Source organism: Muscardinus avellanarius (assembly GCF_963383645.1).
Source record: "Muscardinus avellanarius genome assembly, chromosome: 8".
Classification (NCBI taxonomy): domain Eukaryota; kingdom Metazoa; phylum Chordata; class Mammalia; order Rodentia; family Gliridae; genus Muscardinus; species Muscardinus avellanarius.
The window spans coordinates 104189401-104214897 of record NC_137794.1 but is presented as its reverse complement, the minus strand read 5'-3'; the positions used below and the strand labels follow the sequence as shown (position 1 = coordinate 104214897).

General features: G+C 39.0%; 1 protein-coding gene across 3 annotated transcripts in view; it reads left to right on the top strand.

The window, feature by feature from the left end:
• SYNE1 (spectrin repeat containing nuclear envelope protein 1) overlaps nt 1-25497 on the top strand; it is a gene marked incomplete at both ends in the record, with an annotated part of 486197 nt that overhangs the window by 144464 nt on the left and 316236 nt on the right. For all 3 annotated transcript variants that reach the window (XM_080699888.1, XM_080699887.1, XM_080699889.1), the window contains 13 exons: nt 5307-5403; nt 5931-6133; nt 9507-9671; nt 10327-10479; nt 11635-11778; nt 14219-14392; nt 16784-16942; nt 17773-17937; nt 19422-19556; nt 22205-22363; nt 22561-22769; nt 23329-23437; nt 24958-25122. In XM_080699888.1, coding sequence (XP_080556014.1) covers nt 5307-5403; nt 5931-6133; nt 9507-9671; nt 10327-10479; nt 11635-11778; nt 14219-14392; nt 16784-16942; nt 17773-17937; nt 19422-19556; nt 22205-22363; nt 22561-22769; nt 23329-23437; nt 24958-25122 — 2037 coding nt within the window. The remainder of the gene's footprint in view (nt 1-5306; nt 5404-5930; nt 6134-9506; nt 9672-10326; nt 10480-11634; nt 11779-14218; nt 14393-16783; nt 16943-17772; nt 17938-19421; nt 19557-22204; nt 22364-22560; nt 22770-23328; nt 23438-24957; nt 25123-25497) is intronic.

The following is a 25497-nucleotide window of genomic DNA, read 5'->3' as shown; positions in this document are numbered from 1 at the left end:
TGAATTTCAACAAACCATGTCGGTGTGTTATATGGATTGGATTTAAGGTTATGAGCTCTTCCTAATCATCTAAAATATAAATGTATGCACTTAGAAATTTGTTCATGAAAACCACACTTTTTTCGAAAGCTTTTGCTGCAGTAATCCTATTGAACCACTGGTGCTGGAGTTCATTGCTTAAGAAAAGTTTTTGCCTTGTACACATACACCTCAATGACACCTCTAAAACTGAATTACGTTATTTAAAGAATATCTTTATGTCTTCTGAAATCCAATCGGGAGGAGTAGTTCAGGGCAATTTTCCGGGGTCCCCAGGGGCACTCCCTACTATTTTAGATTAGGTTCCTTGTGTCCCGTGGGTGTTCCCTGAGCTCCACTTCTTGTGTGCACCTCTTAGGGTAAATTTTGGTCTGGGAATCTCTGTACCAACTTAATTTTGAAATATCATCTCATGTTTTGGGGGCATCGGTGTAGATAACTGCACATCTACATGGAATAATAGATTAATGTACATGGAATAATAGATTAATGAACGGCTTCCGTTGTCCTGTAACCAGCACCTCCACTCGCCCGTTCTTAGTACATTATTTGTGTGTTGGGGAGACGTGCTGGGGATGAACTCAGGGACACTTTGCCTCTGAGCTACACCCTCAGCCCTTCTTTATTTCTATTTTGAAACAAGGTCTCCCTAGGTTGATGAATCTCACTACTTGCTGAGACTGTTCTTGAAGCTGTCTTAGTCTCCCCAGTTCTGGGATTATGGACATGCACCAACCCTGTCCTGCTCAAGTGCATTGTATTTAATAAATGCAGTTTATTTTTTTTAGTCAATTAAACCTGCCCCCACAGATTTATTGCAACAGAAATATGTTTATTAAATTAATGTTAAGAGCTCATCTCCCTTCCACTTATGATTGTGTTGTTTTGTACTGGGGATTGAGCCCAGGGGCGTTCTACCACTCAGCTCTACTGCCCTATATATTTTTTGTTTTGTTTTGTTTTGTTTTGTTTTGTTTTGTTTTGTTTTAAAACAGGGTCTAGATAGTTTGCTCAGGGTCTCGCTAGATTGTTGAGACTATTCTCAGACCTACAACTCCTGTCTCAGCCTCCCAAGTACTGGCATTATAGACATATGCCACCATGCCTGACTTCCTATATATGTTTAAACACAAATTCCAAATGATAAAGTTATGAACTTTTAAAACATGAGCTCATCATAACCTGATTAGTCACAGTCACTCAATGATATGTTGTGCTTGTGCTTGAATACTTATGGAACCTGTAACTTTACTGAAGCATCTTAGAACCACGATCTGTTTTGCTCCATTTGAATTTCAAATGCTAAGTGATAAGTAAACAATGTGTTTGAAACAAAAAAGATGTAACTGGTTTACAGTATAATTTTTCTCTAGACTAATATTGTCTTTAGGAAACATTTGTCAAAATTGTGTAATCTGCTATGATATGTTCATTTGTAGTTACTTGGGGAAGGAATGAAAAGATTCCGAATTTTAAATTCAAGAAATGATGTTAGTCCCTTAAATATTAAATCAGAAATTCACTTACATTTTCAGGTTTAGTCATACTAAATGATGCACTCTGAGCTCAGTAGTTAATTATACACCATCCACTCTTTGTTCTAGCTATTTAAGAACAGCCAATCATATTTAATACCTACTGGCACTGTTTCACCAGGTTAATGTTCCAATACAATGATGCTAACAGTTCTCCTTGAACTTCTCAAAGGATATATAAATAGAGAATTGTTATTAAAGATTTAAAAAATGGTCCTCTCTGCCTACTCCACAAAGTGAAACAGTTCACTAAGCTGCTCATTGCAAACCACACTGTAACTTTCACAATTAAGTGCAAAATTGCTAATTATCTACATACACAGTTTACTTTAATGAACTAACCCTAATATTCTCATCCCCTGGTGAAGGATGCCTACTTACTGCTCACGTTGCTTTTCCATTGAGAGTCTTAAGGTATTTTTTCAATAGTTTTAATAACTGTGGGGTATTGGGCCTTTCACTTTTTACCCCATTGGTGACTGTGTGGACTGGGTGTTCTTGCATGGTTTTGTACTCTGGGGATTTAAAAGTCCAAGACAAAGCTCCAAGTTGGTAAGATGTGGAGTCAGAATCTATTTTTTTCTATTTTTATTTTTTGGTGGTACTGGGGTTCCTGGAAACCCTTTTACCTCCGGGCCACACTCCCAGACCTATTTTATATTTTTATTTGGAAACAGTGTCTCCTAAGCCAGCGCGGCTGGCTTCGAACCTGCGCGATCCTCCTGTCTCCGCCTCCCAAGCACGGGGATTACAAGCGTGCGCCACCACGCCTGGCGCTGGAGTCAGAATTTAAATCTAAATCTTTAACCAGGCATGGTGGCACATGCCCATAATCTCAGGATTTAGGAGGCTGAGATACGAAGATCACAGGTTTGAGACCAGCTTCAACAATTTAGTGAGACCCTTAGCAACTTGGCAAGATACTGTTTCAAAATAAAAAATGAAAAGGGCTGGGGCTGTGGCTCTGAAGGTAGAAGGCTCCTGGGCTCAACCCCAAGTACCAAAAATAAATAAACCCAAATCTTTCCAAATAAAGCCCTTGTGCACAAGTGCTGAATACTACCATCTAAAGAGTTACTTTTTTATCTTAAAAAAAAATCATGAATGTTCTGTCTTACATCTTAGTGAACTAAAGAATGTAGCTCATGTTAATATTAGTTCTACTTAGCGTACTTCTATATTTGATATTTTTTACATTTGCATACTCTCTCCTGATCTTCACTGTTACTTATGTGGTAGGGAGCAGGTATGGGGTTAGAGGAAAACTGTTGGAGCCTGTCTATCAGTCACAGAGAAATATGATTGGATCGTGGTTTCACTACTTACAACCCATGTGATGTTAGGAATAATACTTTTTAGAAGACTTAGTCTTTTCCAACTTTTAAATACTAATGATGGAGTTTTTCTGAGAAACAAAGATTGATGGGTCCTGCTTTCCTTCTATGCTGGATCCTACAGAACTTCTCTCATCCTTTTGGAGTTTCCGGGAAAATCATTGTTTTGAACAGTCCACTTCAAAGATATGAAGACTTTTCAATAAAATCATAAAGTCAATTATTTAAGTGCAATCCTTTTCTTAGTTCCTTAAAACAATGTGTTGCCATGAGATGTATGCTGGTATGTTGTCTAATATCTAAAATGGTATTCAGGATGCAAGGAGTTCTGTATTATCATTTTCTTAGCCTGAATTTTCAATTAATCTTAATTAATTATGAAATAATAATAATAATAATAATAATAATAAATGACGTTAAGGATTAAAGAACTAAGGAATTGGCTGTCTAGTTTGGGCACACAACTTCTTTCTAAGCTTAGGACTCTTTAGAAATTACTTTGTATGTGTTTGTTGTGGATTAAGTTTGGTCAAAGTTATTGATAAGTGATTACAAGCTGAAATTTAAATCTGAAGGTAACTGATTTGGCACTTGCTGTCAGAATTGTTGACAAAGACCGTGTCAGTTAGCACAAACATATAAAGCTAAATGGAAAATAATTTTAATATTTTATGGAAAAATAAGATAGCATTGTGATCTTTCGTATAACAGAAGCGAAGACCTCTTGGAATCATGATCTGTGTGACTGCAACATACTTATGTATGTTGCAAATATTTAGTTATTTGTGATTATTTTATTAATGAAAATATACAAGCTGGATGAAACTACTTCTCAAATTTTATTTTAAAAATCCCAAAGTATCTGAGTTAGCTCCCTTAAAATGAAATTAATGAGGTTTTTAATTATTATACCTATAATCGCCTTGTGAGAGTAAAAATTTAGTCATTTCTACTAATATTTTGAATTTAATGACAATAGAAGCAGCTTACTTTTCTTGGCATACCATCAATTATCCAAGTCCCCTAATAAAGTTTTGTTGTTGTTGTTGTTGTTTTTTGCTTTTATTTTGTTTTTCTTTACTGGGGATTGAACCCAGAGGCATTCTGCCTTTGAGCAATAGACCCAGTCCTATTTTATTTTTTATTTTGAAACAGAATCTCACTAAGTTGCAGAGGGCCTCACTAAGTCCTGAGGCTGATCCACAAACCTGCAATCCTCCTGTCTTATCCTCTGAAGTACTGGGATTACCGGCATACGCCACCATACCTGGTTTACAAAGCTTATTGGCTGAATTTTACGTTCAAGTTCCAGCCTAACTTTGAATCCTGTTATTATTGTTTAAAATATAAATTCTTGTGCCTGGAGTGGTGGCATAAGCTTGTAATCCCAGCATTTGGGAGGTTGGGACTGGAGGATCGGGGTTCGCGGGCAGCCTCAGCTACTTAGTGAGGTCCTCTGCAACTCAGTTAGATTCTGTTTCAAAACACAGAATAAAAAATAGGGCAGGGGGCGTAGCTCGGAGAATGTCCCTGGATTCCATCCCCTGTAACACAAATAAATAAATAAATAAATAAATAAATAAATATATCTTTATATTTACTTTTGGATTTTACTGACATGTATGTCTAGATAGATTACAGTAAGAATAACCTTTGAAATGAGAGTTGTATTTATATATTTTGGCATTAATAATAAAAATCGATGTTCTCCTTTTTATTGCAAGCATTTTCTGACAGTGACTCTATTACATACATAAATTCCATACATGTGCAGGTGTAGCTATACCTTACCTGTGAATTTTTATACTATGTCATTGAAATTTAAGATCATTCATCAAATGGGTGATGTTTGTGATTAAATAATTTTACATTTATCTTAAGAAAAGTGTTTGTGCACTCTCGGTTACTTATAACCTGAAGTTCCTCAAGCAGTCATTCGTGACGACTGCTTAATGTTGAAAGAACAGACTCCCACAGCTTAAACCCAGTGGTACATAAATGTTCCTCCAAATTTAGTGCTTGCTAAATGTTAGGCCCAGGTTCTCTGGAGAAACTTCTGTCTTTTCCCAAAGCAAATCATTGGGTGGTAAAAAGTAGCATATTTTTTTCAGTCTATTGCCAAGTTGGAATTGAATGCATAGAATCCATCAAATCATTGGGTGGTAAAGAAGTAGCATGTTTTTTTTTCAATCTATTGCCAAGTTGGAATTGAATGCATTGAATCCATTTATATGTTCAGAATAATCTTAGATTATTTGTGGTAATGGAATTAATTTTGAATTTTCAGGAAGAGTGAGGTTGACAGTTTTGGCTAAAATACCCATCTCTGTACTGAAGAAAACGGGCTTTGGTATTTTAATGTTTGCTATCTTCTAACCAACCTTTCCTCTTTTTCTAGTCTTTTATAGAAAACAGTAAGTTCTTTGAGCAGTATGAAGTGACATACCAGATCTTGAAACAGACAGCTGAGATGTACATCAAAGCAGATGGTTCAGGTAAAACACATGAAAAAAAAAATTGCTGCAGTGGAGACTGTGGTAGAATTCAGATGCTCCAGGTTTCTATGTGATCACATCTGTTTTATTCTCTGCAAAATTTTTCCATGGGCCTTGAAGAGAATAGTTTGGATTCCGTTGCCCTGTCTTTGTGCAAGGTCATAATCATACGTGTGTGTGTGCGTGCGCATAAATGTGCATTGTGTGAAAGAGAGAAATCTAGAGAGATCTCCCCAGACAACAAAATAAGCATTCATTTTTCTAAATTGCAATTACAATCTATTTTTAATTCCATGATTAAAGGCATTAAAAGGGGTAACTTAAATGTCATAATCAGGTAAATTAGAGCGTATTTTACTGTGAAGACACAATTTGTGAGCACTCTTACTATTTGTAAGTATGTTTGCCATAACTGTTGGACATGAACTCGAGCATCTGCGATGGATGCTACTTACTCCAGTGTATGAGACCTTATAAAGACCTTATAAATGCAAACTAAGGAGCGTAACTGGTTTCATGGGTTTCAGTGGAAGAAGCTGAGAACGTGATGAAATTCATGAGTGACACCACCGCTCAGTGGCGGAATCTCTCCGTGGAGGTGCGCAGCGTGAGGAGCATGCTGGAGGAAGTGATCTCTAACTGGGATCGCTACGGCAATACCGTGGCGAGTCTTCAGGCCTGGCTGGAGGATGCGGAAAAAATGCTGAACCAATCAGAAATTGCCAAAAAGGTGAGACTGTTTTATACAACAGAAAAAGACCATGTGGATTTAGAAACGTAAGATTCTGTGTGCATTTGTGTGTTATAGGGGGTTGGGCGTGGGTGGGTGTTAAAGATGAAAGCCAGGAATTCCATACCTCTGAGCTAGATTCCCAGCCCTTTTTATTTTAAGATAGGATCTTACTAAGTTGTCAAGGCTGCTCTTGAAATCTTGATCTTTCTGCTTCAGCTTCTGGAGTAGCTGGTACTTACAAGTATGCACCACCACTCCTGAGAAACTTTTTGAATATTCTTTTATGGGTGTATTTTAATTATACATCATAATGAGGTTAGGAGACCAGGGAAAGATCTGAAGGGAAGGCACCAAGGTCTGTGAGCAGGTACTTTGCTATGAGAGCCTTTTTACAGCCTCGTATGCTGGGGAGTGTTAAATGTTTGCAAGTGTGATGCAAACTTTCTCATTTTGCCTGAAAAGTTCCATTTTGAGGTTATGATATTGTATTTTACCAATAAATCCCAATTGATTAAAGTTCTGTTAAAACAGTTTTCTATCGCATCAGTCCCGTGTTTGACTTTTGTATTCAGAAAAGCGATAACTGATGGAGGGAAAACCGAATCCATTTGTCCATCCACGGAGAGCTGTGTCTAGGACACCAGCCTGTGTGGATTTCCTAAAAAAGGATGAAAGCTGTTTTGAATGACATAGTACAGAATGCGTACGGTAACATACACCAATAGAACAGCTATGTTTTTATCTCTTTAAATATTCTCTTTTAGATTTCTTTTTTTTTTTTTTTAATGATACTGGGGATTGAGTCCAGAGGCATTCTACCTCTGAGCTACACCCCTATTCTAGTCAGCATTCTTGCAGCTATGATATAAAAGATTGGCCATGTAACTTAGAGGAAGGAAGAATTTGCTATTTTACAGTTTCAGGTTCATTCCTAGGCCCAGGACCACAGATCTCAGGCTGGGCAGCAGGAAGTGGAGAAAGGGATAACACATGGGCCTGGAAGCGAGAGAGAAGGCCGAGGAGGAGGAACCATATATATCCTCCCCAAGGCCACGCCCCCAGGGCTCCACCCTCCATCCACCACCCAGATACACTCATTAGGATGGATCCATCCACCGCTGGGATTTCTACCCTCGAGATTCAATTATCTGAGCTCCAAACACCCATTTATGAGCTTTTCAAGGCTCTATTCTATAGCTAACCATAGCAACCCCTTATTTTAACATACAGAGTATATTTATACAGCTAGAAAAAGCAATAACTATGTGGCCATAAGGAATTAAGAATTAAACAATTAATGTTTTCTGATAAGACCAACAGTAGATGACGTATGTGTTAATATGATTCAACCCTTTTTATTTTTCCTTTTGAAACAGGGTCTCACTAAGTTTCTGAGGCTGGTCCTCAAACTCGTGATCCTCCTGTCTCAGCCTCCCAAGTACTGCGATTACAGGTGTGAGTCACCATACTCAGCCCTTATTTGGATCTTATAAACTCTCAATCAAGAGTCTCCTACAAAGAAGCAATTTCAGTTTTCACTATTCCATGTGTCAGGCAAATATATAACAAAATGGATGTAGCTAAGTATATATTTCTTAAAGAAAGCCTAGTCTTTTCACATGGAAAAACAATTTATTTTTAAGAGTTACTCAAATGTCAGGCTTACATAAAGAAAGGAGTTATGTACATGAGACTGAATCTCTGCAATAGCGCAGGCCTGTCGCCCATAATCGCTCAGGAGGCTGAGGCCAGAGAATTGGTAGTTTGAGGCCAGCCTGGGCAACAGAGTGAGATCCTGTCTAAAAATAAATACAAAGAGTTACTCACCCAAGATTTTTGTTTGTACGAGAGTTGTATCATTTACAACTACTTAACATTCTTTAGTCATACAGAATATGTTCATTTAGCTAGAAAAAGCAATAACTATGTGGCTATAAAGAATTCAGGTTTTCTGATAAGACCGACAGTGCCTTAGTAGATGACATATGTATTAATTTGATTCAAAGAATGTTAACTACCCAAACCAGAAATGTTCTCATCTATTTATGTAGGAAATACTCTCACTTATGGATCGCGAAATAGAATTTGAATTAGCCTTGGTTTTTGCTGTGATACATGCATGCGTGTCTGTGTGAATACATGCATTTAATTTAAAGAAAGTCTGAAATTGTTTTATCTCCAATTGTGTGGCCTTAGGCGAATCAGAAAGGATATTGTTGTATTAAATCCTCTTGACTCAAATAATTAAAATTTTTCCTTTAATGTTTTATCTTTATAATTCTTATTTATCTTCTTTTTTGTGATATAGATAAAACCCTCAGTTTAATCCACAGTATACCCAAGCTACACCACAAGCCCTTTTATTTTTATTTTGAGATGGGTCTCGCTAAGTCACTGAAGCTGGCTTCAAACTGGTGATCCTCCTGTCTCCGCCTCCCAAGTACTGGAAAGCACCACCCATGCCTGGCTTGTTAATTAATATAATGTGTGTGTGTGTGTGTGTGTGTGTGTGTGTGCACACACACATTATATTAATTAACATATATCTTCAAGTTTTAATATCACGCACACACACACATTATATTAATTAACATATACCTTCAAGTTTTAATATAAAAAAACAGATTAAAATTTTACTTAAAAATATTAAAGAAAGGCAGCCAAGTGTGGTGGCGCACACTTGTAATCCCAGCATTTGAGAGGCTGAGACAGGAGAATCGTGGTTCATGGCCAGCCTTAGCTACTTATTGAGGCCCTTTGCAACTCAGTGAGACCCTGTTTAAAAATAAAGAATAAAAAATCGGGCAGGGGGTGTAGCTCGGAGGTCAAATGCCTCTGGGTTCCATCCCCCAACGCGCAAAAAAAAAAAAAAATTAAAGAAAGGTACATATTTTCCTAATAAGTTATGGTTTGAACCTAATCTTGGCAGTGATATGTACTAGTAAAAGGCTCTGGCTCTTACAGAAATTGCTTTTTTATGTACAAAGCAAGAATAAAAAAATGACCCTTATGTTCTATTTTGTCTTCAGCAAAAGATACAGCACAGATGTTATAAATAAAAGACACTCACAGCTGAGTAAGGTGACATGTGCCTGTAGTTACAACTATTTGGGAGGTTGAGGCAGGAGTTTGGGGCCAGCCTGGGCAGTTTAGCAAGACCCTGACTTGGGAAACAAAAAAGAACAGAACTACTTAGTATTTATTTTCTAGTTCACATTTTGAAACTTTAAACATTTGTACTTAGAGATTTAAAACTTACCTTTAAGTTTACAAAAATTTTAGAACACAGATATATGTCCTAGTCTGGCCACTTTCATTTCATTAATATTTGGTTAGTGGTTTCTGATAGGATGCGTGCTCTATTGTTTAGGATTTCTTTCGGAATTTGCCCCATTGGATCCAGCAGCACACCGCCATGAATGATGCCGGCAACTTTCTAATTGAGACTTGTGACGAGATGGTTTCCCGAGACCTTAAGCAGCAGTTGTTGCTGCTCAACGGGCGGTGGAGGGAGTTGTTCATGGAAGTCAAGCAAGTATGTCTTTCAGATTGTTCTTCACCGCAAGCCTGGGTGTGTTATAGACGTAATGCTACCCAGTCTGTTTAGAGGCATTTGATTTCTACAGCATAGGCTTATTAAGGCAGAGTATAGAAGTGTTTGAGAATGGTATGTTTTCTAGTTGATTATTCATTCATTTCCATTTGCAATGGGGTAATGTGACAGAAGTGTAGAGTTTGATTAAGAATTGTGCTGACATATGGAACCTACTTATATGCAGTGGGAATGACTCGCTTTTCAAACCATAATTCTTCTTGCTATACTAGTTCTTTTCTTCATTTCAAAGTAATTGGACTTACTTCAAACTCATCCAGAATAAGAATTGGGAATGCAACTCTTTTTTTTTGGTGGTGGTGGTACTGGGGTTCCTGGAAGCCCTTCTACCTTAGGGCTACACTCCCAGACCTATTTTATATTTTTATTTGGAAACAGGATCTCTTAAAGCCAGCGCGGCCTCCTGTCTCCGCCTCCTAAGCACGGGGATTACAAGCGTGCGCCACCACGCCAGGCTCTTTTTTTTTTTTTTTTAACCATAGAATAACCCCAGAGCATGTGAGCATATATCAAATGAAGGCTGTGAGTTTCCTGAGTTACAGCCCGGTGGCTTTCAAATGCTCCCCTTTCTCCACAGTACGCTCGAGCTGATGAGTTGGACAGAATGAAGAAAGAATACACAGACTGCATTACCACCCTTTCTGTCTTTGCCACCGAAGCCCATCGGAAACTTACTGAGCCCTTAGAAGTGTCTTTTATTAATGTCAAATTGTTAATTCAAGACTTGGAGGTAAGAGGTTTCTGGATGATAAAGTGAAAACTATATTCTATTGTGAAAATAAAGATCAGAGAGGGTGCCAGACTGTTGCTAAAGGTGTCTCTGAGTCTCCAGGGCTTAACTTTAACAGGCGTACATTTTCCAAATTGTGCCATTTATAAAAAATAGACTTGAACATTTTAAAGATATGTTTTGATTGTATCTCTAAAATTATTTTTAATTTGTATTTTTTACAACCAAATTATAAGGCATTAGGAGCTAAAACAAAGCTGTCCATAAATAGCACCTCCATACACATGCATCCAAAAATAAAGGGTTCATTGCATGAGCTATGAACTATGTGGTATTTATATAATTTCAAAGAGTCTGCAGCTCTGAAAAATAAGACAGTAGAATGCTTAATGACTTAGAAAGATTTTACAGTTGTTAGATGAAAAAAGAAAATCATAATTTCATCATTTTGGGTTTTTGTGCAAATTTTTAAAACATGGGCAAAAAGATAGAGAAAAAATGAATAACAGGGTAATTATGAGATGTTGGCTTTGGTTATTACTGTGTGAGAAGACTAGAAATAATTTAAAGTTTTATTATCCTAATATCTTCGATTATACGTTTTCGGCAATAACAATGTGTCGCTTTAAAAAAGAAACTTTAATTTTTAAAGTCAGAATCGCTCCACATTGATAACATGCGTTTACATGATAAAGAATTTCAGGACTACATTAACATAGTCTTGAAAGTTAAACATTTCTTCTAACTAATCTTTACGTTAGATAAAGGACATTTGTTTTACCCAGGGGCATTCTACCTCTGAGCTACACCCCTAGCCCTATTTTTTATTCTTTGAAACAGAGTCTCACTGAGTTACAAAGGGCCTCACTAAGTAGCTTAAGTAGCTGAGGCTCCTTATGAACCAGGCTCCTCCTGTCTCAGCCTCCCAAATGCTGGGATTACAAGCATGCGCCACCACGCCCGGCATCACATTTGTTCACTTTTAAAGAGAAGTCTTATCTGTATAATATCACTCTTGTCCAAGCAATGATGGAAAGCAGTGAAGTAGAGAATTTTACACAGCACATGTGGATTCTTGTTCTGTCTTCTGTGAAATGTTGAAATTAAAACGCTGTGTGTCACGTGTTCATCGAGCTGTCTCAATGATTCATGCAGGATATTGAGCAGAGGATGCCTGTAATGGATGCTCAGTATAAGATGATTACAAAGACCGCACATCTCATTGCCAAGGAGAGCCCCCAGGAAGAAGCTAATGAGATGTTTGGGACCATGTCCAGGCTCAGAGAGCAGCTAACCAAGGTGCGGGGCCGCGTCTGTGCCCAGTGGGCCGGGTACCACCTGCCTTTTCTCACCCCAGCCTTCACCTGTCAGCAGCCTCGCTTTTGTTTCATACTGGATTCCTGATTTAGTGACATTGTCTTTTAGTCACTTTGTTATGAATTTTAAAAATAAAGCGATGACGCTGGTGCCAAGTACTACCTGTTAATTTAGAAGCGCAGTAGCTGTAGTTTAATAGAAAGGTATTTTTGGAGGAGGACATTTAGACGCGATGAAACAGTGAGAGAAGAGGAGGGGGGAGAAGGAGGAGGCGCAGACAAAATATTTCAATGAGAATTTATTGAGATTTATTTGATATACTCGCTGGAAGCTGATTTTTGCCATCTTGGGGTAGCACAGCCACCGAGCAGTAGAAAGTCTCCTCTCCTCAGCCCGCGGAGCTTACTGTTGGTGTAGGGTATATCCACTTACGCCATTTCTGTGGAGGGAATTAGATAGATATAAACACTGGCCATAAACCTTGCCTAGTTTGTTAAAGATTTTCCTTAAGACCTCTGAAAATTCCTCTGGAATCTTTAATCTCTAAGACTTCATTTTAGGAAGGCAGCACTGTTTGCAAACTACTCTTAGGTTGGATCATTAATTTTTAGTGAAGAAAGGAGTGACTATATAAATGAGTAGAAAAATTTTATAATAAGGAATTGAAAACAAAGGAAAAGAAAATAAAAAATATTAAATAAGAGAGAAAATGCAGAAATGAAAAGAATAACCTATGTGAAATCAAGGGTGCAGAATTAGTGAAAAAGGAATAAATAAAAAAATGAAAATGGGAAAATCATAGTCATGAAAAAAGAGAAAGTCTTGTCCATTTGGTCCATGTTAGAAAGGTCCTTCTCAATTCATTTTATTTTAGCATTCAAGTTGAGATTATAATTTTTAAAAATTTTTATTGGTGTGTTATAATTGTATGTGATGAAAACATTTCTAGTGATATGGAAATATTTATTACTTAATGGTAACCAATGATAACAATAATATTGACTCTCAACAAATTTTTCTGAAAAATAGGTATAATTGAAAATAGACTTTTTCACCCTGGTAATTTTCCAGCAGACATATCTAGACTTATACTCCTTAGCTTGAGCCAGATGTAGCGGTTTAGGGCAATGCTTGAGAAAGCAAATTGTGCCGTTAGACACATCTTGTCTGTTGTGTTTTCGTACTGCTGATTCAAACTGAGCATCCTGATAGGTTTTTTTTTACTGCGCTCAGGAAAAATCAGTAAGCCACACTGATTTCAGGCACATTTGGAGATTCTGGTGGGTGGTTTTGTGCAAGCAAATTTTAGCAGTCTTCATGCAGTAGTTGATAAATTTATTCTTCAAGCAGTATATCCTAAAACACAAAAATGTTTCAGCTTATATAATTTTCTATTTAACAGAATAACAACATGCTATCCTAATCACTTTCTTCAAGCATTATTTTTGAAATAGTACTGATTATAGTTAGCACGTTATTTTCTTTATTTTTTAATGAAAAACAAAGAATAGCCTACTAACAAGTACCAATTAATTTTCTTTTCTTGGTTGTCTGCAAGGATTAATGATTGCTTGGAATACTAGTAATGATGATTTTAAAAATAATAATAGCTAGAAGCAACCATAAGTACAATGAAAAGTGTTGAGGGGTTCTTGGAAAGTCATAAAATCCTAGAGTCTAATATGAAAGTGGTCAGGCAGACAGTTTACAGAGCTCAAAATCTAGGAGCTTAGGGCTTCATTGAAAATTACCTAGGTATATAGATGAACCATAGTTTTTTTTTAAAGATGAGTGACACATGAGTATTGGACCATTCAAACTGGAGAGACATCCCCTAGCAGGGGAATCTTCATAATTAAATTGGTCCATGGCCTGTGTGCTTGGAGTGAGTAGGAGGTTGGTGAACAGACTAGCATAGCCTAGAACTGGTGGAGGCAGAAAAGCACAGGAGTGTCTGAGAAAAGCAAGTCAATAGGTTTTTGATTGTAGAGTTCAAGTAGGAGAGTTCCTGAAAGTGGAGCTTCAAGACACCAGTTCATTAAGGTAATGCGATAATCAATCCTGACTTAGGTCAGATTTCAAGGTGCAAATGAGTTGCATAGCTTAGAAGGGGACTATGATGCCACCTGCCTCGCTATCAACAACCACCGAGATGGGGAAATGCTATCCAGATGGATGACTTAGATGAATTTTCATGAGAAAACTCCATAGCCATTTATTTGTCTCGGCGGTACAGTGGTAGTGATTTTTGACAGAAAATTTTAAAAATATAGATGAAATATCTATAGAGAAATGTCCTTAGAGACCCATAAAAACCAAATGGTTGCCATGAAAGAAAATGTTGCTGAGAGCTCTGCATAGTGCCCTGAGCCAGTGGTACTTAATGATGTTTCATGGGATTTGGGTCTTTGTCTTTTTAAAGGTCAAAGAATGTTACTCCCCGCTCCTATATGAATCTCAGCAGCTGTCAGTTTCGTTGGAGGAACTGGAAAAGCAGATGACATCCTTCTATGAATCGCTTGGGAAAATCAGTGAAATTATAGGAGTTCTTGAGCATGTGGCACAATCTAGTCCTCTTTTTAAACAAAAACATCAGGTAAGAAAATCTCTTTGGAAGACAAAATTACTTTAAAGTATGTACAACAAGATCGAGGTATTGCTCGCAGTAATAGAAATTCAGATAGGACAAAAATCATTTTTTTCCTAGAATGACACAGTATTCATAATTCAAACTAAAAATGAATGCCAAAATCTCTTCCAGAACCAGTGGAGAGCGTTTGACCTGTCTCCAGGTAGAGTGGTCAAGCTGCACTCTCAGAGGGGAGCAAACGGGGCTCTAATCTTTTGAACTAAGAAGTTATCTGCATTGATAAAAATTAGGAAGACCAGCTTGTTTTGAGTACTTGCCTCTCCCTTCTATGGCACAGGCCAATTCAAGCTGATAATACTCAGAAAGCATTTATGGACGTCTGTCCTCACACATGTATGCTGTATGTCTGAGCACCAACTGTGGACAAGTTCACAATGTCTCTCAGATGTAAAGAATATGTTTTAGAAGTAGAGCCAAGTCCAGTACTTTGTCTTGAAACAAAATCACTGAGCAATGATTTTCACCCATATCTTTGGCCATTACCTATAACCTAAATGACAGAATGGCTAATTTTGTTTAATAAAATGTTTTTCCATCTCTTGGTTTTTTGGAATCAGATGCTTCCAAAGGGGATGGAGATAGATGATTGATAGATAGATAGATAGATGATAGATAAATACATGTGTAATATGCAGTTTGTATATATAATGATACATATAGTTTATATACATAGATGATAAATAGTTTTATTCCATTTCTATCAAGTATATATAATCTGTTTTATGAGACCTTTTCTTTGACTGTGGGAATCAATTTGATTAAACAACCCTCACCCTCTGGAAATGTGCTTGGTGTGATAATCAGTTCTTTGTCTCACTCTTAGTGAACAAGTCTGTATACATAGCAGTCTTCTGTTGATTGTTATAGTCAATAGGCTTACCTAGCTGGTTGAGTATAAATGGACCCATCCACCAGACCTGGGTGGAAGTAAAGTAGGGCAGGTTTGCCACTGCACTCACTGAAATAGTCATGGCAGGAGAGAGACGAAGTAAGTCATAAAAGGCATTCAGAGCATAGGTCTGATACTGCAGATTACAAAGCCCCGATTGACTTAATTTCCTCATCTTAAAATTAAGGTGAGTAGGCCTAGTAATATGTATTCTATAATTAGCAGCATTATTTTCACTACCGACAGTGCAGCCACAGTCATGAAACCACCAAACCCTATTCTAATGATGTTTCATCATCGTGGTGAATATTCTTTCACTTCAAAGCATGGTTCCATTTCCTACTTTTTCAAGTGACTATAATTCACCATCAAATAATCTATGATTAATGTGATATTTATATTTTATTAGCAATAAATATTACTTCATAATGTATTTTAATTTATGTTATTCTTTTACCTCCTAAGTCTTCAGAAGCAAAAATATGTTCCTTTTCTGTTTTGCCAAAACAAAACAAAATCCCTGCTCTTAAGATGTGCATTTAGATTACTGAAGATTGAATCCAAATGAGCATTTGGGAATGTTTTTCTTTTCAAAGCAGTTGAGGGTGTTGAAATGCAAGTTGTTTGGATTGAGAACAAAAGGGACTCCCTACCTTTTGTGGAGGCTGAGCTGGATCATTTCCACTCCTACTACTGCCACAAGTGCCAGGATGCCAGGCTGCGAGCCAGGGGGAAAGGGCCGACTAGCCATCGCCACATGTCACCTGTACAAGTGTGACAGGCACCAGCCCTCCACAGACCTATTGCTCCACTGCCTTTTAAAATGATGATCTAGTTTCCACTATTTCGTTAACAGGTTAATTGCATGAGAAGCTTAGGAATACAAATGTTCTGAATTTCGGGTCCATAGACAATATGTGATCTGCTACATATGACACTTTCAATGAAGTGATGTGATTGCTGTTGGATTTATCTAGTCTGATTAAAACCTGATATGTAGATTGATTTTGTATTTGTTATCTCAGTGAAATATGGGCCCACCAACCATTTGGAGGAATGCAGGCTCTAGATAACAATTTCAATGCCCCGTCCTTTTCTTAATGTTAATACGATGTGCATGGAATATAAAAATCCAAGAAACTCATTGTGACATTTAAATGTCTTATATAAAAAGCACTGACTTTGGTGCTTGCTCAAAACTGAGCTCTTTTGGAAAGAAATGTTCCTCTGTACTTTTTGTTTTACTTTTTGCTGATTAGAAGCCTAAGAGCTATATAAAGTTGTTCTTATTATTTGTAATGGTTCCTGCCTCTCACCTTCCTACCTCCCTTCTTCTATTCTTCTTTCTTTTCTCTTCTCCTTGCTTCCTTTCTTCCTTCCTTCCTTCCTTCCTTCCTCTTTCACACTCTCTTGTAAGTAATAGTATTGTGGGTTTTCTTTCTTTGTAGGAACTGCTAGCTTGTCAAGAAAGCTGTAAGAAAATATTGACACACATTGAGAAAGGCAGTCAAAGTGTTCAGAAGTTTGTGACTTTGAGCAACGTGTTAAAGCATTTTGATCAAACCAAGCTACAAAGGCAGATAGCAGATGTTCACGTTGCTTTCCAGGTAATTTTCTCTCCTGGCTTCAGGGTTGTAAGCTAAGCCCAGAAAAATAAACATAATCACTGCTTCTTGCTAAAACATCTCCCTCTCTGGTGTTTGGAAGCCAATCGTTCATTAGCTCTTTCTTCAGTATTAATATTGAAAAGAGTTAATTATTCTCATGATGAAATATCTTCCTTTCAATACTTTTAAGAAATAAAAAGGAGAGTCTGGCATGGTGGTGCATGCTTGTAATTCCAGCATTCAGGTGGCTGAGACAGTAGGATCGTGGTTCATAGACGGCCTCAGCTACTTAGTGAGGCCCTCTGCAACTCAGTGAGACCCTTTTTCAAAATAAAAAATAAAAATAGGCCTTGGGGTATAGCTTGAAGGTAGAATGCCCCTGTGTTCCATCCCAAATACCACAAAAGAAAAAAAGAAATAAAAAGGATAATACTATCTCACCAAAGGCCTTCAAGAATGAGAGAGTGGCATCGCATTATGATTATATTCAGCCCCCCCATATGTTGGGTCCATATCTTTTAGATTCAAAGGTGAATTGAAAAATATATGGAAAATAGTTACACCTATTTTGTATAGATGTGTAGATATACATGTATGGTCTTTTATCTTGTGATCATTCCCTAAATGACACTGCAATTATTTATTAATATCTTAGGTATTATAAGTAATCTAGAAAGATTTATGATCTGTAGGGGGATGTGCCTAAATTGTGTGTAGGTACTGTACCATATTATATAAGAGACTTGAGCATCTGTGGATTTTGGTATCCTTGGGGTCCTGGACCTAATTCTCTAAGGATCATAAGGCATTATTGTATTTTTCACATCAAGAATATGGTAAAGAAAACTGGAGATTGGAAGAAACATGTGGAAACCAACAGTCGATTGATGAAGAAATTTGAGGAGTCTCGGGCAGAGTTGGAGAAGGTGCTACGGGTCGCCCAGGAGGGGCTGGAGGAGAAGGGGGACCCCGAAGAACTCCTGCGAAGACACACCGTGAGTCTGCCCTTCATGAAACATTTGGCCTGTGATTTTGGATGAGAAAATAGAAAGAGCCTCGATCAAATGCAGAGGGGAGAGGGCAGTGAGTTAGGAAAGCAGAAACATTTTAGATGTGAGACTCAAGACCTGATGGGCAAGAACAACTTCAAGAGTGATTGACTTGCTGACTCTGAGAGACCATTCCAAAGAGTCAGGGTTATGAGGCTCTCCCAATGACTAATTCATTAACTAGCTCAGAATGTCATATATAACTACAGGTTCTCTCTAAAACAGAAAACTTGATGTGAATGACTTGAGTCCTTCGTGCCATTTCACAGTGTAGATGCCATGTCTCCTGAAGACCAGTAGCCGACACAAACTTGCCTCAGCATTGTGAGGCCATTTTTATGTTTATCCAACTTTTTAAAACTACATTAACAGTGAGAACACTAGTAATGAATGACATGGTGTATCAATGGTATACTAGTAATAAGTGAGATGAATGTATGAATGGCATTCTGAGAATGTATTTTGATATATTTTTTCTTAAATTTCAGCAGATATTTATTTAAATCACTCAAATGAGGATTGCAATGTATTTGCAATACGGCTTTCTAAACTCAGGTTGATTATCTATGACCCGAGAACACAAAGCGTCCCATTCCATTCATTCACCTCTCCAGGATGGCACTTTCTGTTTTGAATGACTTCTCAAAATGTCTCTGTATATATATTCTTGAGACTTTGTGCGAGTAAGCTGTTTGTGTTTGTACACCTTCATCATTTAGTCAGCCCAGACTGTCATAATAAAATACCATACACTGGGTGGGATGGGCCTACTCAACAGAAATATCTTTTCTCACGGTTCTAGAGGCTGGGAGTCCAGGCAGGGCACTAGAATGGAGCGTTCTGGTGGGGACTCTTCCTGGCTTGCAGGAGGCTGACATTTCCACATCCTCCTGCAGTGGGGAGAAAGAGCTGGCAAGCCCCCCGGGTGTCACCTCCTATCTCCACCCTCATGACCTCACCTACGCCCTATTACCCCGCAATGGCCCCATCTCCAACTACCACCACATTTGGGATCAGGGCTTCAGTGTGTGGATTTGAGGGGGGAACAGATTTCCATTCACAATGTGTGTATCCAGGTGTGCATGTAGAGAGATTCACCATTGCTCCTAAGGAGCCCTCGGGCTTCAGAACACATCGTGGTGAGGAAATATGGTGATATGAGGCTCAGCCCTGGCTTCGCTGCACTCTCCCAACCTTACCAAAGAGAACCAAGGTTCTATCATGATGGAATCAAGGTTTTAAGATTTTCTATTGGCTTTTCAGAACATTCTGATTCATAAGTATGGATGCTTAGTTTATCTCTGGAAAAAAATTAAGAGTGGCCCCAAAATTCTGAAGAAGGCATCAGCTGGCAAGGAGGCTTGCAGGGGCGTCCACGGAAGTGGCCTTTTGTTCTGCCGACATCTTACCTCTTCCCCTCTCCCTCACAGGAATTTTTCAGTCAGCTGGATCAGAGAGTCCTCAACGCTTTCCTGAAAGCTTGTGATGAGCTCACGGACATCCTCCCGGAGCAGGAGCAGCAGGGGCTGCAGGAAGCCGTGAGGAAGCTCCACAAACAGTGGAAGGTGAGGCAGTGCTGCGGGGCATCAGGAGCACCGTGTCCTGGCAGGAGGGAGCACGGGGCAGGAGGGAGGGAGAGAGATGAGGATGCCAAGATCAGGTGTGAGAGAGAAGCGTCACCATCGCCGTGTCTCCCTCAAGAGAACAGCATGACCAATCACAAGAGAAGAGTTACTTCTATTTTATAGTACTGTCGATTTTATCCTATTACTTGAGTACTAATCTTGTTCTTCCACGAGCATGACAAGGACAAATTTTTATTCAAGTAACACTTCGTAAAGTCTTATCAGATGAATAAATCATGTTATGTCTGCTATTGAAATTATTATATATACACACATGCATATATATGAAATTATTATATATGCTACTTATATATGTTTATACATGCTACTTGTATATTTTGTATAAGTAGAAAATATATTTTATATATAAGCATAAAGTATATAAAATATTTTTACTTATATAAAAATATATAAGTAGCATATGCATGTATACATATAACGACCTCGGTCGTAGGCGGCCTAACATGATTTATTCATATGAATATTATATATGTGTACATTCATACATATATATGCTACTTCTATGTTTTATTATATTTATTGTATAAAAATTTAGTGATGAACAAAGCATGTTCCTTTCCCCTCAAAGAACTTAGAGCTCTAATAGGGGGAAAATTAATTACAAATAATAAAAGTACAATATCTAAGTCCAAGAATGGACAAATTTTATACTTATGAATCCTTTGGAAAAAAAGAGGTGACCTACTTGGAGACTGGAGAAGAGTGAATAACATAACTAATAACAGAATTAATTCTGAGCTAGGAATTTAAAGGAAAAGCAGAGGTGTGGGGGAGGGGAGAAAAGTGAAGCCAGAGCCAGGGGAAGAGGAAGCCTGAGGAGGAGAGGACCCGCGGGAGACACGGGCTCCATCAGGGCTCAGTGCGACCCAGCATCATGCACTGTGGCGGGGCTGTGGGAGAGCAGGGCAGGGCCGAGCCATGGAGCCCGATGGCCTTGTTGGCTCCCAGAGGCCCTTGTGCTGTGATGGACACTCTTGGAGAGCTGCCTTCCTGGGAACCACTGCAGGAAGATTACCCTCGTGGCAGGAGAAGGAATGCTCTTCGGAGGTGATAGTTCCTGGGCATTCCATGTAGGAGTCTCAGGGTTTGGAAGGTTGGCAGTGAAAACTCTCTCCATCAGGTCATGTGAGTTTCGAGATTATTTAAAAGCTCAGTGATGTGGGCTGAAATTACCATCTTTTATGCACAGGCAAAACACGATGGGGAAAAATCTTTTTTGCTTTCTAAATTGAAAAATGTAATTCATTTGTTTCACTCTGAATCTCACTATGATATATAATTACATTGTACCCATGAAAGAACCAAGAAATAAGATTCTTAACAAAAATCCAGCCTCTCTAAGGTGTCCTTAAAGCTTAACATACCATGAATGCATCATGGAGTGGAGACCGTAGCTGAAGATTGTATTTTGCTACATGGATGTGCATGTGAAGCCCTCCAGGATGATGGCACATCTTTTCAGAACCCAAACCACCTCCGTTTTCATCAGTTATCTCAGTATTCCATTTTAAAGATAATAAGGATTGTTTGCCAGGCGTGGTGGTGCAAACTTGTAATTCCAGTATCTGGGAGGCTGAGACAGGAGGTTCTGGTTCACGAACAGCCTCAGCTACTTAGTGAGGCCCTTTGAAACTCAGTGAGACCCTGTTTTAAAGTAAAGAATAAAATATAGGGCTGGAGGTATAGCTCAGAGGTAAAATGTCCCTGGGTTTCATCCCAAGTATTGCTAAAAAAAAAAAAAGATAATAAGCATTATTTAAGGGTTATCAGATACAAGTAGGCTAAAACTAGAAAACTGTAGAACTAAAAGTAATAATAAAGCCTATGCTTATACCACAGGAGAAGAGTATTAAAATGGTATGTATTTTTTGAAGGCTTATTTTCTCCAGTACATTGCCTAGGGATAAGAAGACAAGTACAGTGGTCAGTACTTTTTATGAAGTAGATATCTGCTCTTCCTACTTACTTCACAGGTTGTTGGCAGATATGAAGGGACTATATCAAGGAAAGGGCCTGTGGTATCAGTCTGTGATGTGTGTGTGTGTGTGTGTGTGTGTGTGTGTGTGTGTGTAGTTTGAAATTTTTATTCTTCAGTGCAAATAGTCTGTGATTTAAATCTCAGCTTTTCCACTTACCCTAGAGTCTTAATGGTTTAATGTGTAAATTAGGGACACTAATTCTGGGTAAACCAAAGAATCACTGCAGAAACACCCAGCCCCCACAGAACGACAGGATTTGCTGTAGTTCCAGCAGTTAGAAAAGTACATGTATAGCTGGGCGTGGTGGCGCACGCTTGTCATCCTCGCGCTTGGGAGGCGGAGACAGGAGGATCACGCAGGTCCGAAGCCAGCCTCGCTGACTTAGGAGCTCCTGTTTCCAAATAAAAAAAATATATAAAATAGGTCTGGGAGTGTAGCCCAGAGGTAGAAGGGTTCCATCCCCAGTACCACACAAAAAAAAAGAAACAAAGAAAAGTACATGTATAAAGATCTCTTTGCCATTCAAGTAGGCATTGAACATAATCAGGAACCTGATCTTTTTGATTTTGATCTTCCTGTGGAATTCAGGATCTTCAAGGAGAGGCCCCTTACCATCTGCTCCACCTGAAGATCGCTGTGGAGAAGAACCGATTCCTAACAGCTGTAGAAGAATGCAGAACGGAGCTGGATCGAGAGACCAAGCTGGTGCCCCAGGAAGGCAGTGAAAAGATGATTCAGGAACACAGGGTGGGTCTCACGCCCCAAACGTAACGACGTAACCTCTAGAGGTGCATCGTTACTTAAAGGATACACTAATGCTTTGGTGTGAGTCGGGGTCGGGGAAGCTTACTTACTCTACATTGATAGTCTGTGGGACTCTTCCTTTAGTTTTTCTGTGGAAATATAAAGGTATTATGTGGCTTCTCACATTTATTGCTTATTAGATTTTCTTCAGTGACAAAGGCCCTCATCATCTCTGTGAGAAAAGGTTACAGCTCATTGAAGAACTGTGTGTGAAACTGCCAGTCCGGGACCCAGTAAGGGACACACCTGGAACCTGTCACACAGCTCTCAGAGAGCTCAGAGCTGCCATCGAGGGCACCTATACGAAACTGGCAGAAGACCCGGATAAGTGGAAGGATTATCACAGCAGGTAGTCTTGGGCTTGTTTCCAGAGAAACATCTAGACCATCTAAATTCTGTTACTTGAGAAATCATTAGGAAATAAGAAATCACATATATTTTGTTTTATGCAATAAAGAAAGTCAGACTGCAGAATGTTGCCCATAATCTTGTACAAAAAAAAAAATGGTTCATTTATTTAAAAGAATGCATCAGAAACATGGGGAGGCTCTGTATTCCAATTGACCTGGATGCAGTTCTCTCTGCAGTAGTGTTGACCGGTCCCTTTCTCCACAGTTTCTTCATATTCCCCCTCACAGGGGAAGGTTGAGCCTCTTTGGGTTAGTGTCTCCTGGGGAGAATGCGCGAGGTCATATCTCAGATGGCCCCTTCCCTCTCCAGGTGTTCAGGTCCTCTAAGTTACTGAGCTCAGAGGCAGCCACCACCGCCCTGAGTTTCGGTGTAGAAGTTTCTACAAAATGTGTTAATTTGCTTGTGATATTTCCGTGAGTGAATTTAAAATAGAAAATGTATTCTAACCATCCTGATATTCTTTTCCCTTTAATAAGAAAGTGCTGGCTTCATTTCAGATTCTCTGAATTCTCATCGTGGATTTCTGCAAAGGAGATGCAGTTAAAGGGAATCAAGGATGAGGCCATCAGTGCCACCAACCACGGCGAGGTTAAACGTGTTGTAGATGTAAGTTCCCGTCCACTGTGTGCTAGAGTGGAATTTCCAATAATAAAAAATGTTAGACAAAGAAAAAAATGTTTTCCGAAAATGGTCTCAAAGGCTCCTCTTATCAATGTGGGAAACTGTGTGGGTTTTTTGTTTTTTTTTTTTTTTTGGACTGAATTGCCAGTAGTTCTGAGATCTGGTCCTGCTCAGTGGTGCCTCTCATGCATCTTTAGCTAATAGGGGAGTGCTGGGTGGAAAATTGCTTGCATGGGTGTAGAACACAGCAGAGAGTTAAGAATTGTCACAGAAAACAAGAACATCCTGTGCTTCCTTGCACTACATTTCCAGCCACACAAAGCCAGGTCACAGAAAAAATGGAGAATTGGGCGAGTCTCTAAGCATCCTTTCTCTGTCATATTCAAGCTGGACTGGTTCTTTTCAGCCTCTCTGAGCAGGGACACAGAGCCCCAGGCCTGAACATGGTCTGCCTTCTTTACCGGCACTCTGGAAGCCCCTCCCTCTTGGTTGCCTCTACACATGCTATTGTGAAAATTCTTCCTCTTTCAGCATTTGTAATCCTTGCAAGTTACATAGTAGTGTTAAGGAGAAGATGTTTCCTGTCCTCCAAGTTGCATTCGTTTTCAATTAAATTATGTAATTTTCTCAAGTGCTAGAGGAGCTCAGTAGGGTCAGGGTGCACAGAGAGAAGACACTGGCAGCTGTTTTAACACAATACACATCACCTCTTAGAATGCAGGATCGCCTGCTCCTGGAAAGGACCATTTCCTGGCTGGTGGGCATTTGCCCTGGGGAAGCATGGGGCAGCATGAGGGTTGCAGACTCCCACTCTTGCATGGCCCCAGAGCTGTGGTGTAGAAGGGACAAACTGCCCAATCATGGTGCCCTCTGTCACCAGCCCTGAAAGCCTGGAGCCTGAGTCTTTCCCACACCATCTTGGCTGGTAAACCCGCCCTCTCTGGATTAGAGCTGTGGTTCTTTTGATGCATCTTAATATTTTGGGTATTGACTTATAATAGAGGACAAAAATGAGCCAGAAAATGTAAGTTAATGAAGTTAAAATAAATCTGTAAAGCATCCATAATGCAATTCAGCAAGTAAACCCTTCAACAAGAGAAATCAGCTTTCTAAGTATTAAAGGACTATCATCCATTTTTCCAAAAAGCACCACGTTTTCATCATCCCTAATTTGGGTATCTTGTTTTCTTTCATTGGAGTTTTAGAAGCATCTTTTTCATAGTCAAAAAATGTCTGTAATGTAATTATGAAGGTTGTTTGGAGGGAATAGTCAGTTCTGATTTTGCTCACCAGGAATTAGCATCGAGGAACATTTCTTGGAAGCACCTGTAGATTTTTGTTAAAGATGCATGCAAAAAGTAAAATAAGTAGGCACTCTATTGGTTAATGAATGCCTGGTTTACTTACCCCCACCTTAAAAACCTTCTTAGATTAAGTCCTTTCTTACTGGAAGGTTACGATCCACGATTGCCCTTTGTTCACCGAAAGTGATTTTTTTATTCCAGGAGATCAGGAGTGACGTTACCAAAAAAGGCGAGAGTCTAAGCTGGCTGAAATCCAGGCTTAAAATACTGATTGAAGTTTCTTCTGAGGATGAAGCACAAAAGCGAGGAGATGAGCTGGCAGACGTATCCAGCTCCTTCAAGGCTCTCATGACTCTGCTGTCAGAGGTATGTCATTTACCATACTCACAGGGTTCAGGGCCAGGAGTCTGGAAGCTTCTTTCTTTTATTGGGTTTAACAAGTGTTTCAGTCAACATTCTTACTGCTATGACCAAAATACATGGCAGCACAACTTAGAGGAAGGAAGAATTATTTGGGGGCTTTCAGTTCTGGAGGTTTCAGAGGTTTAGTCCCTGTTAGGCAGAGTATGGTGGTGGGAAGCCAAGTGAGACAGAGAGACGGAGAGAGAGAGAATGGCCCTATGGAGATATACATAATCCCCAAGGCTACACCCACAATGATCTGTCTCATTCAGAAGCACCCTACCTGCCTACCACCCAGTAAACCCAAACCAAATTATTAATGCATTAATGGATTTATCC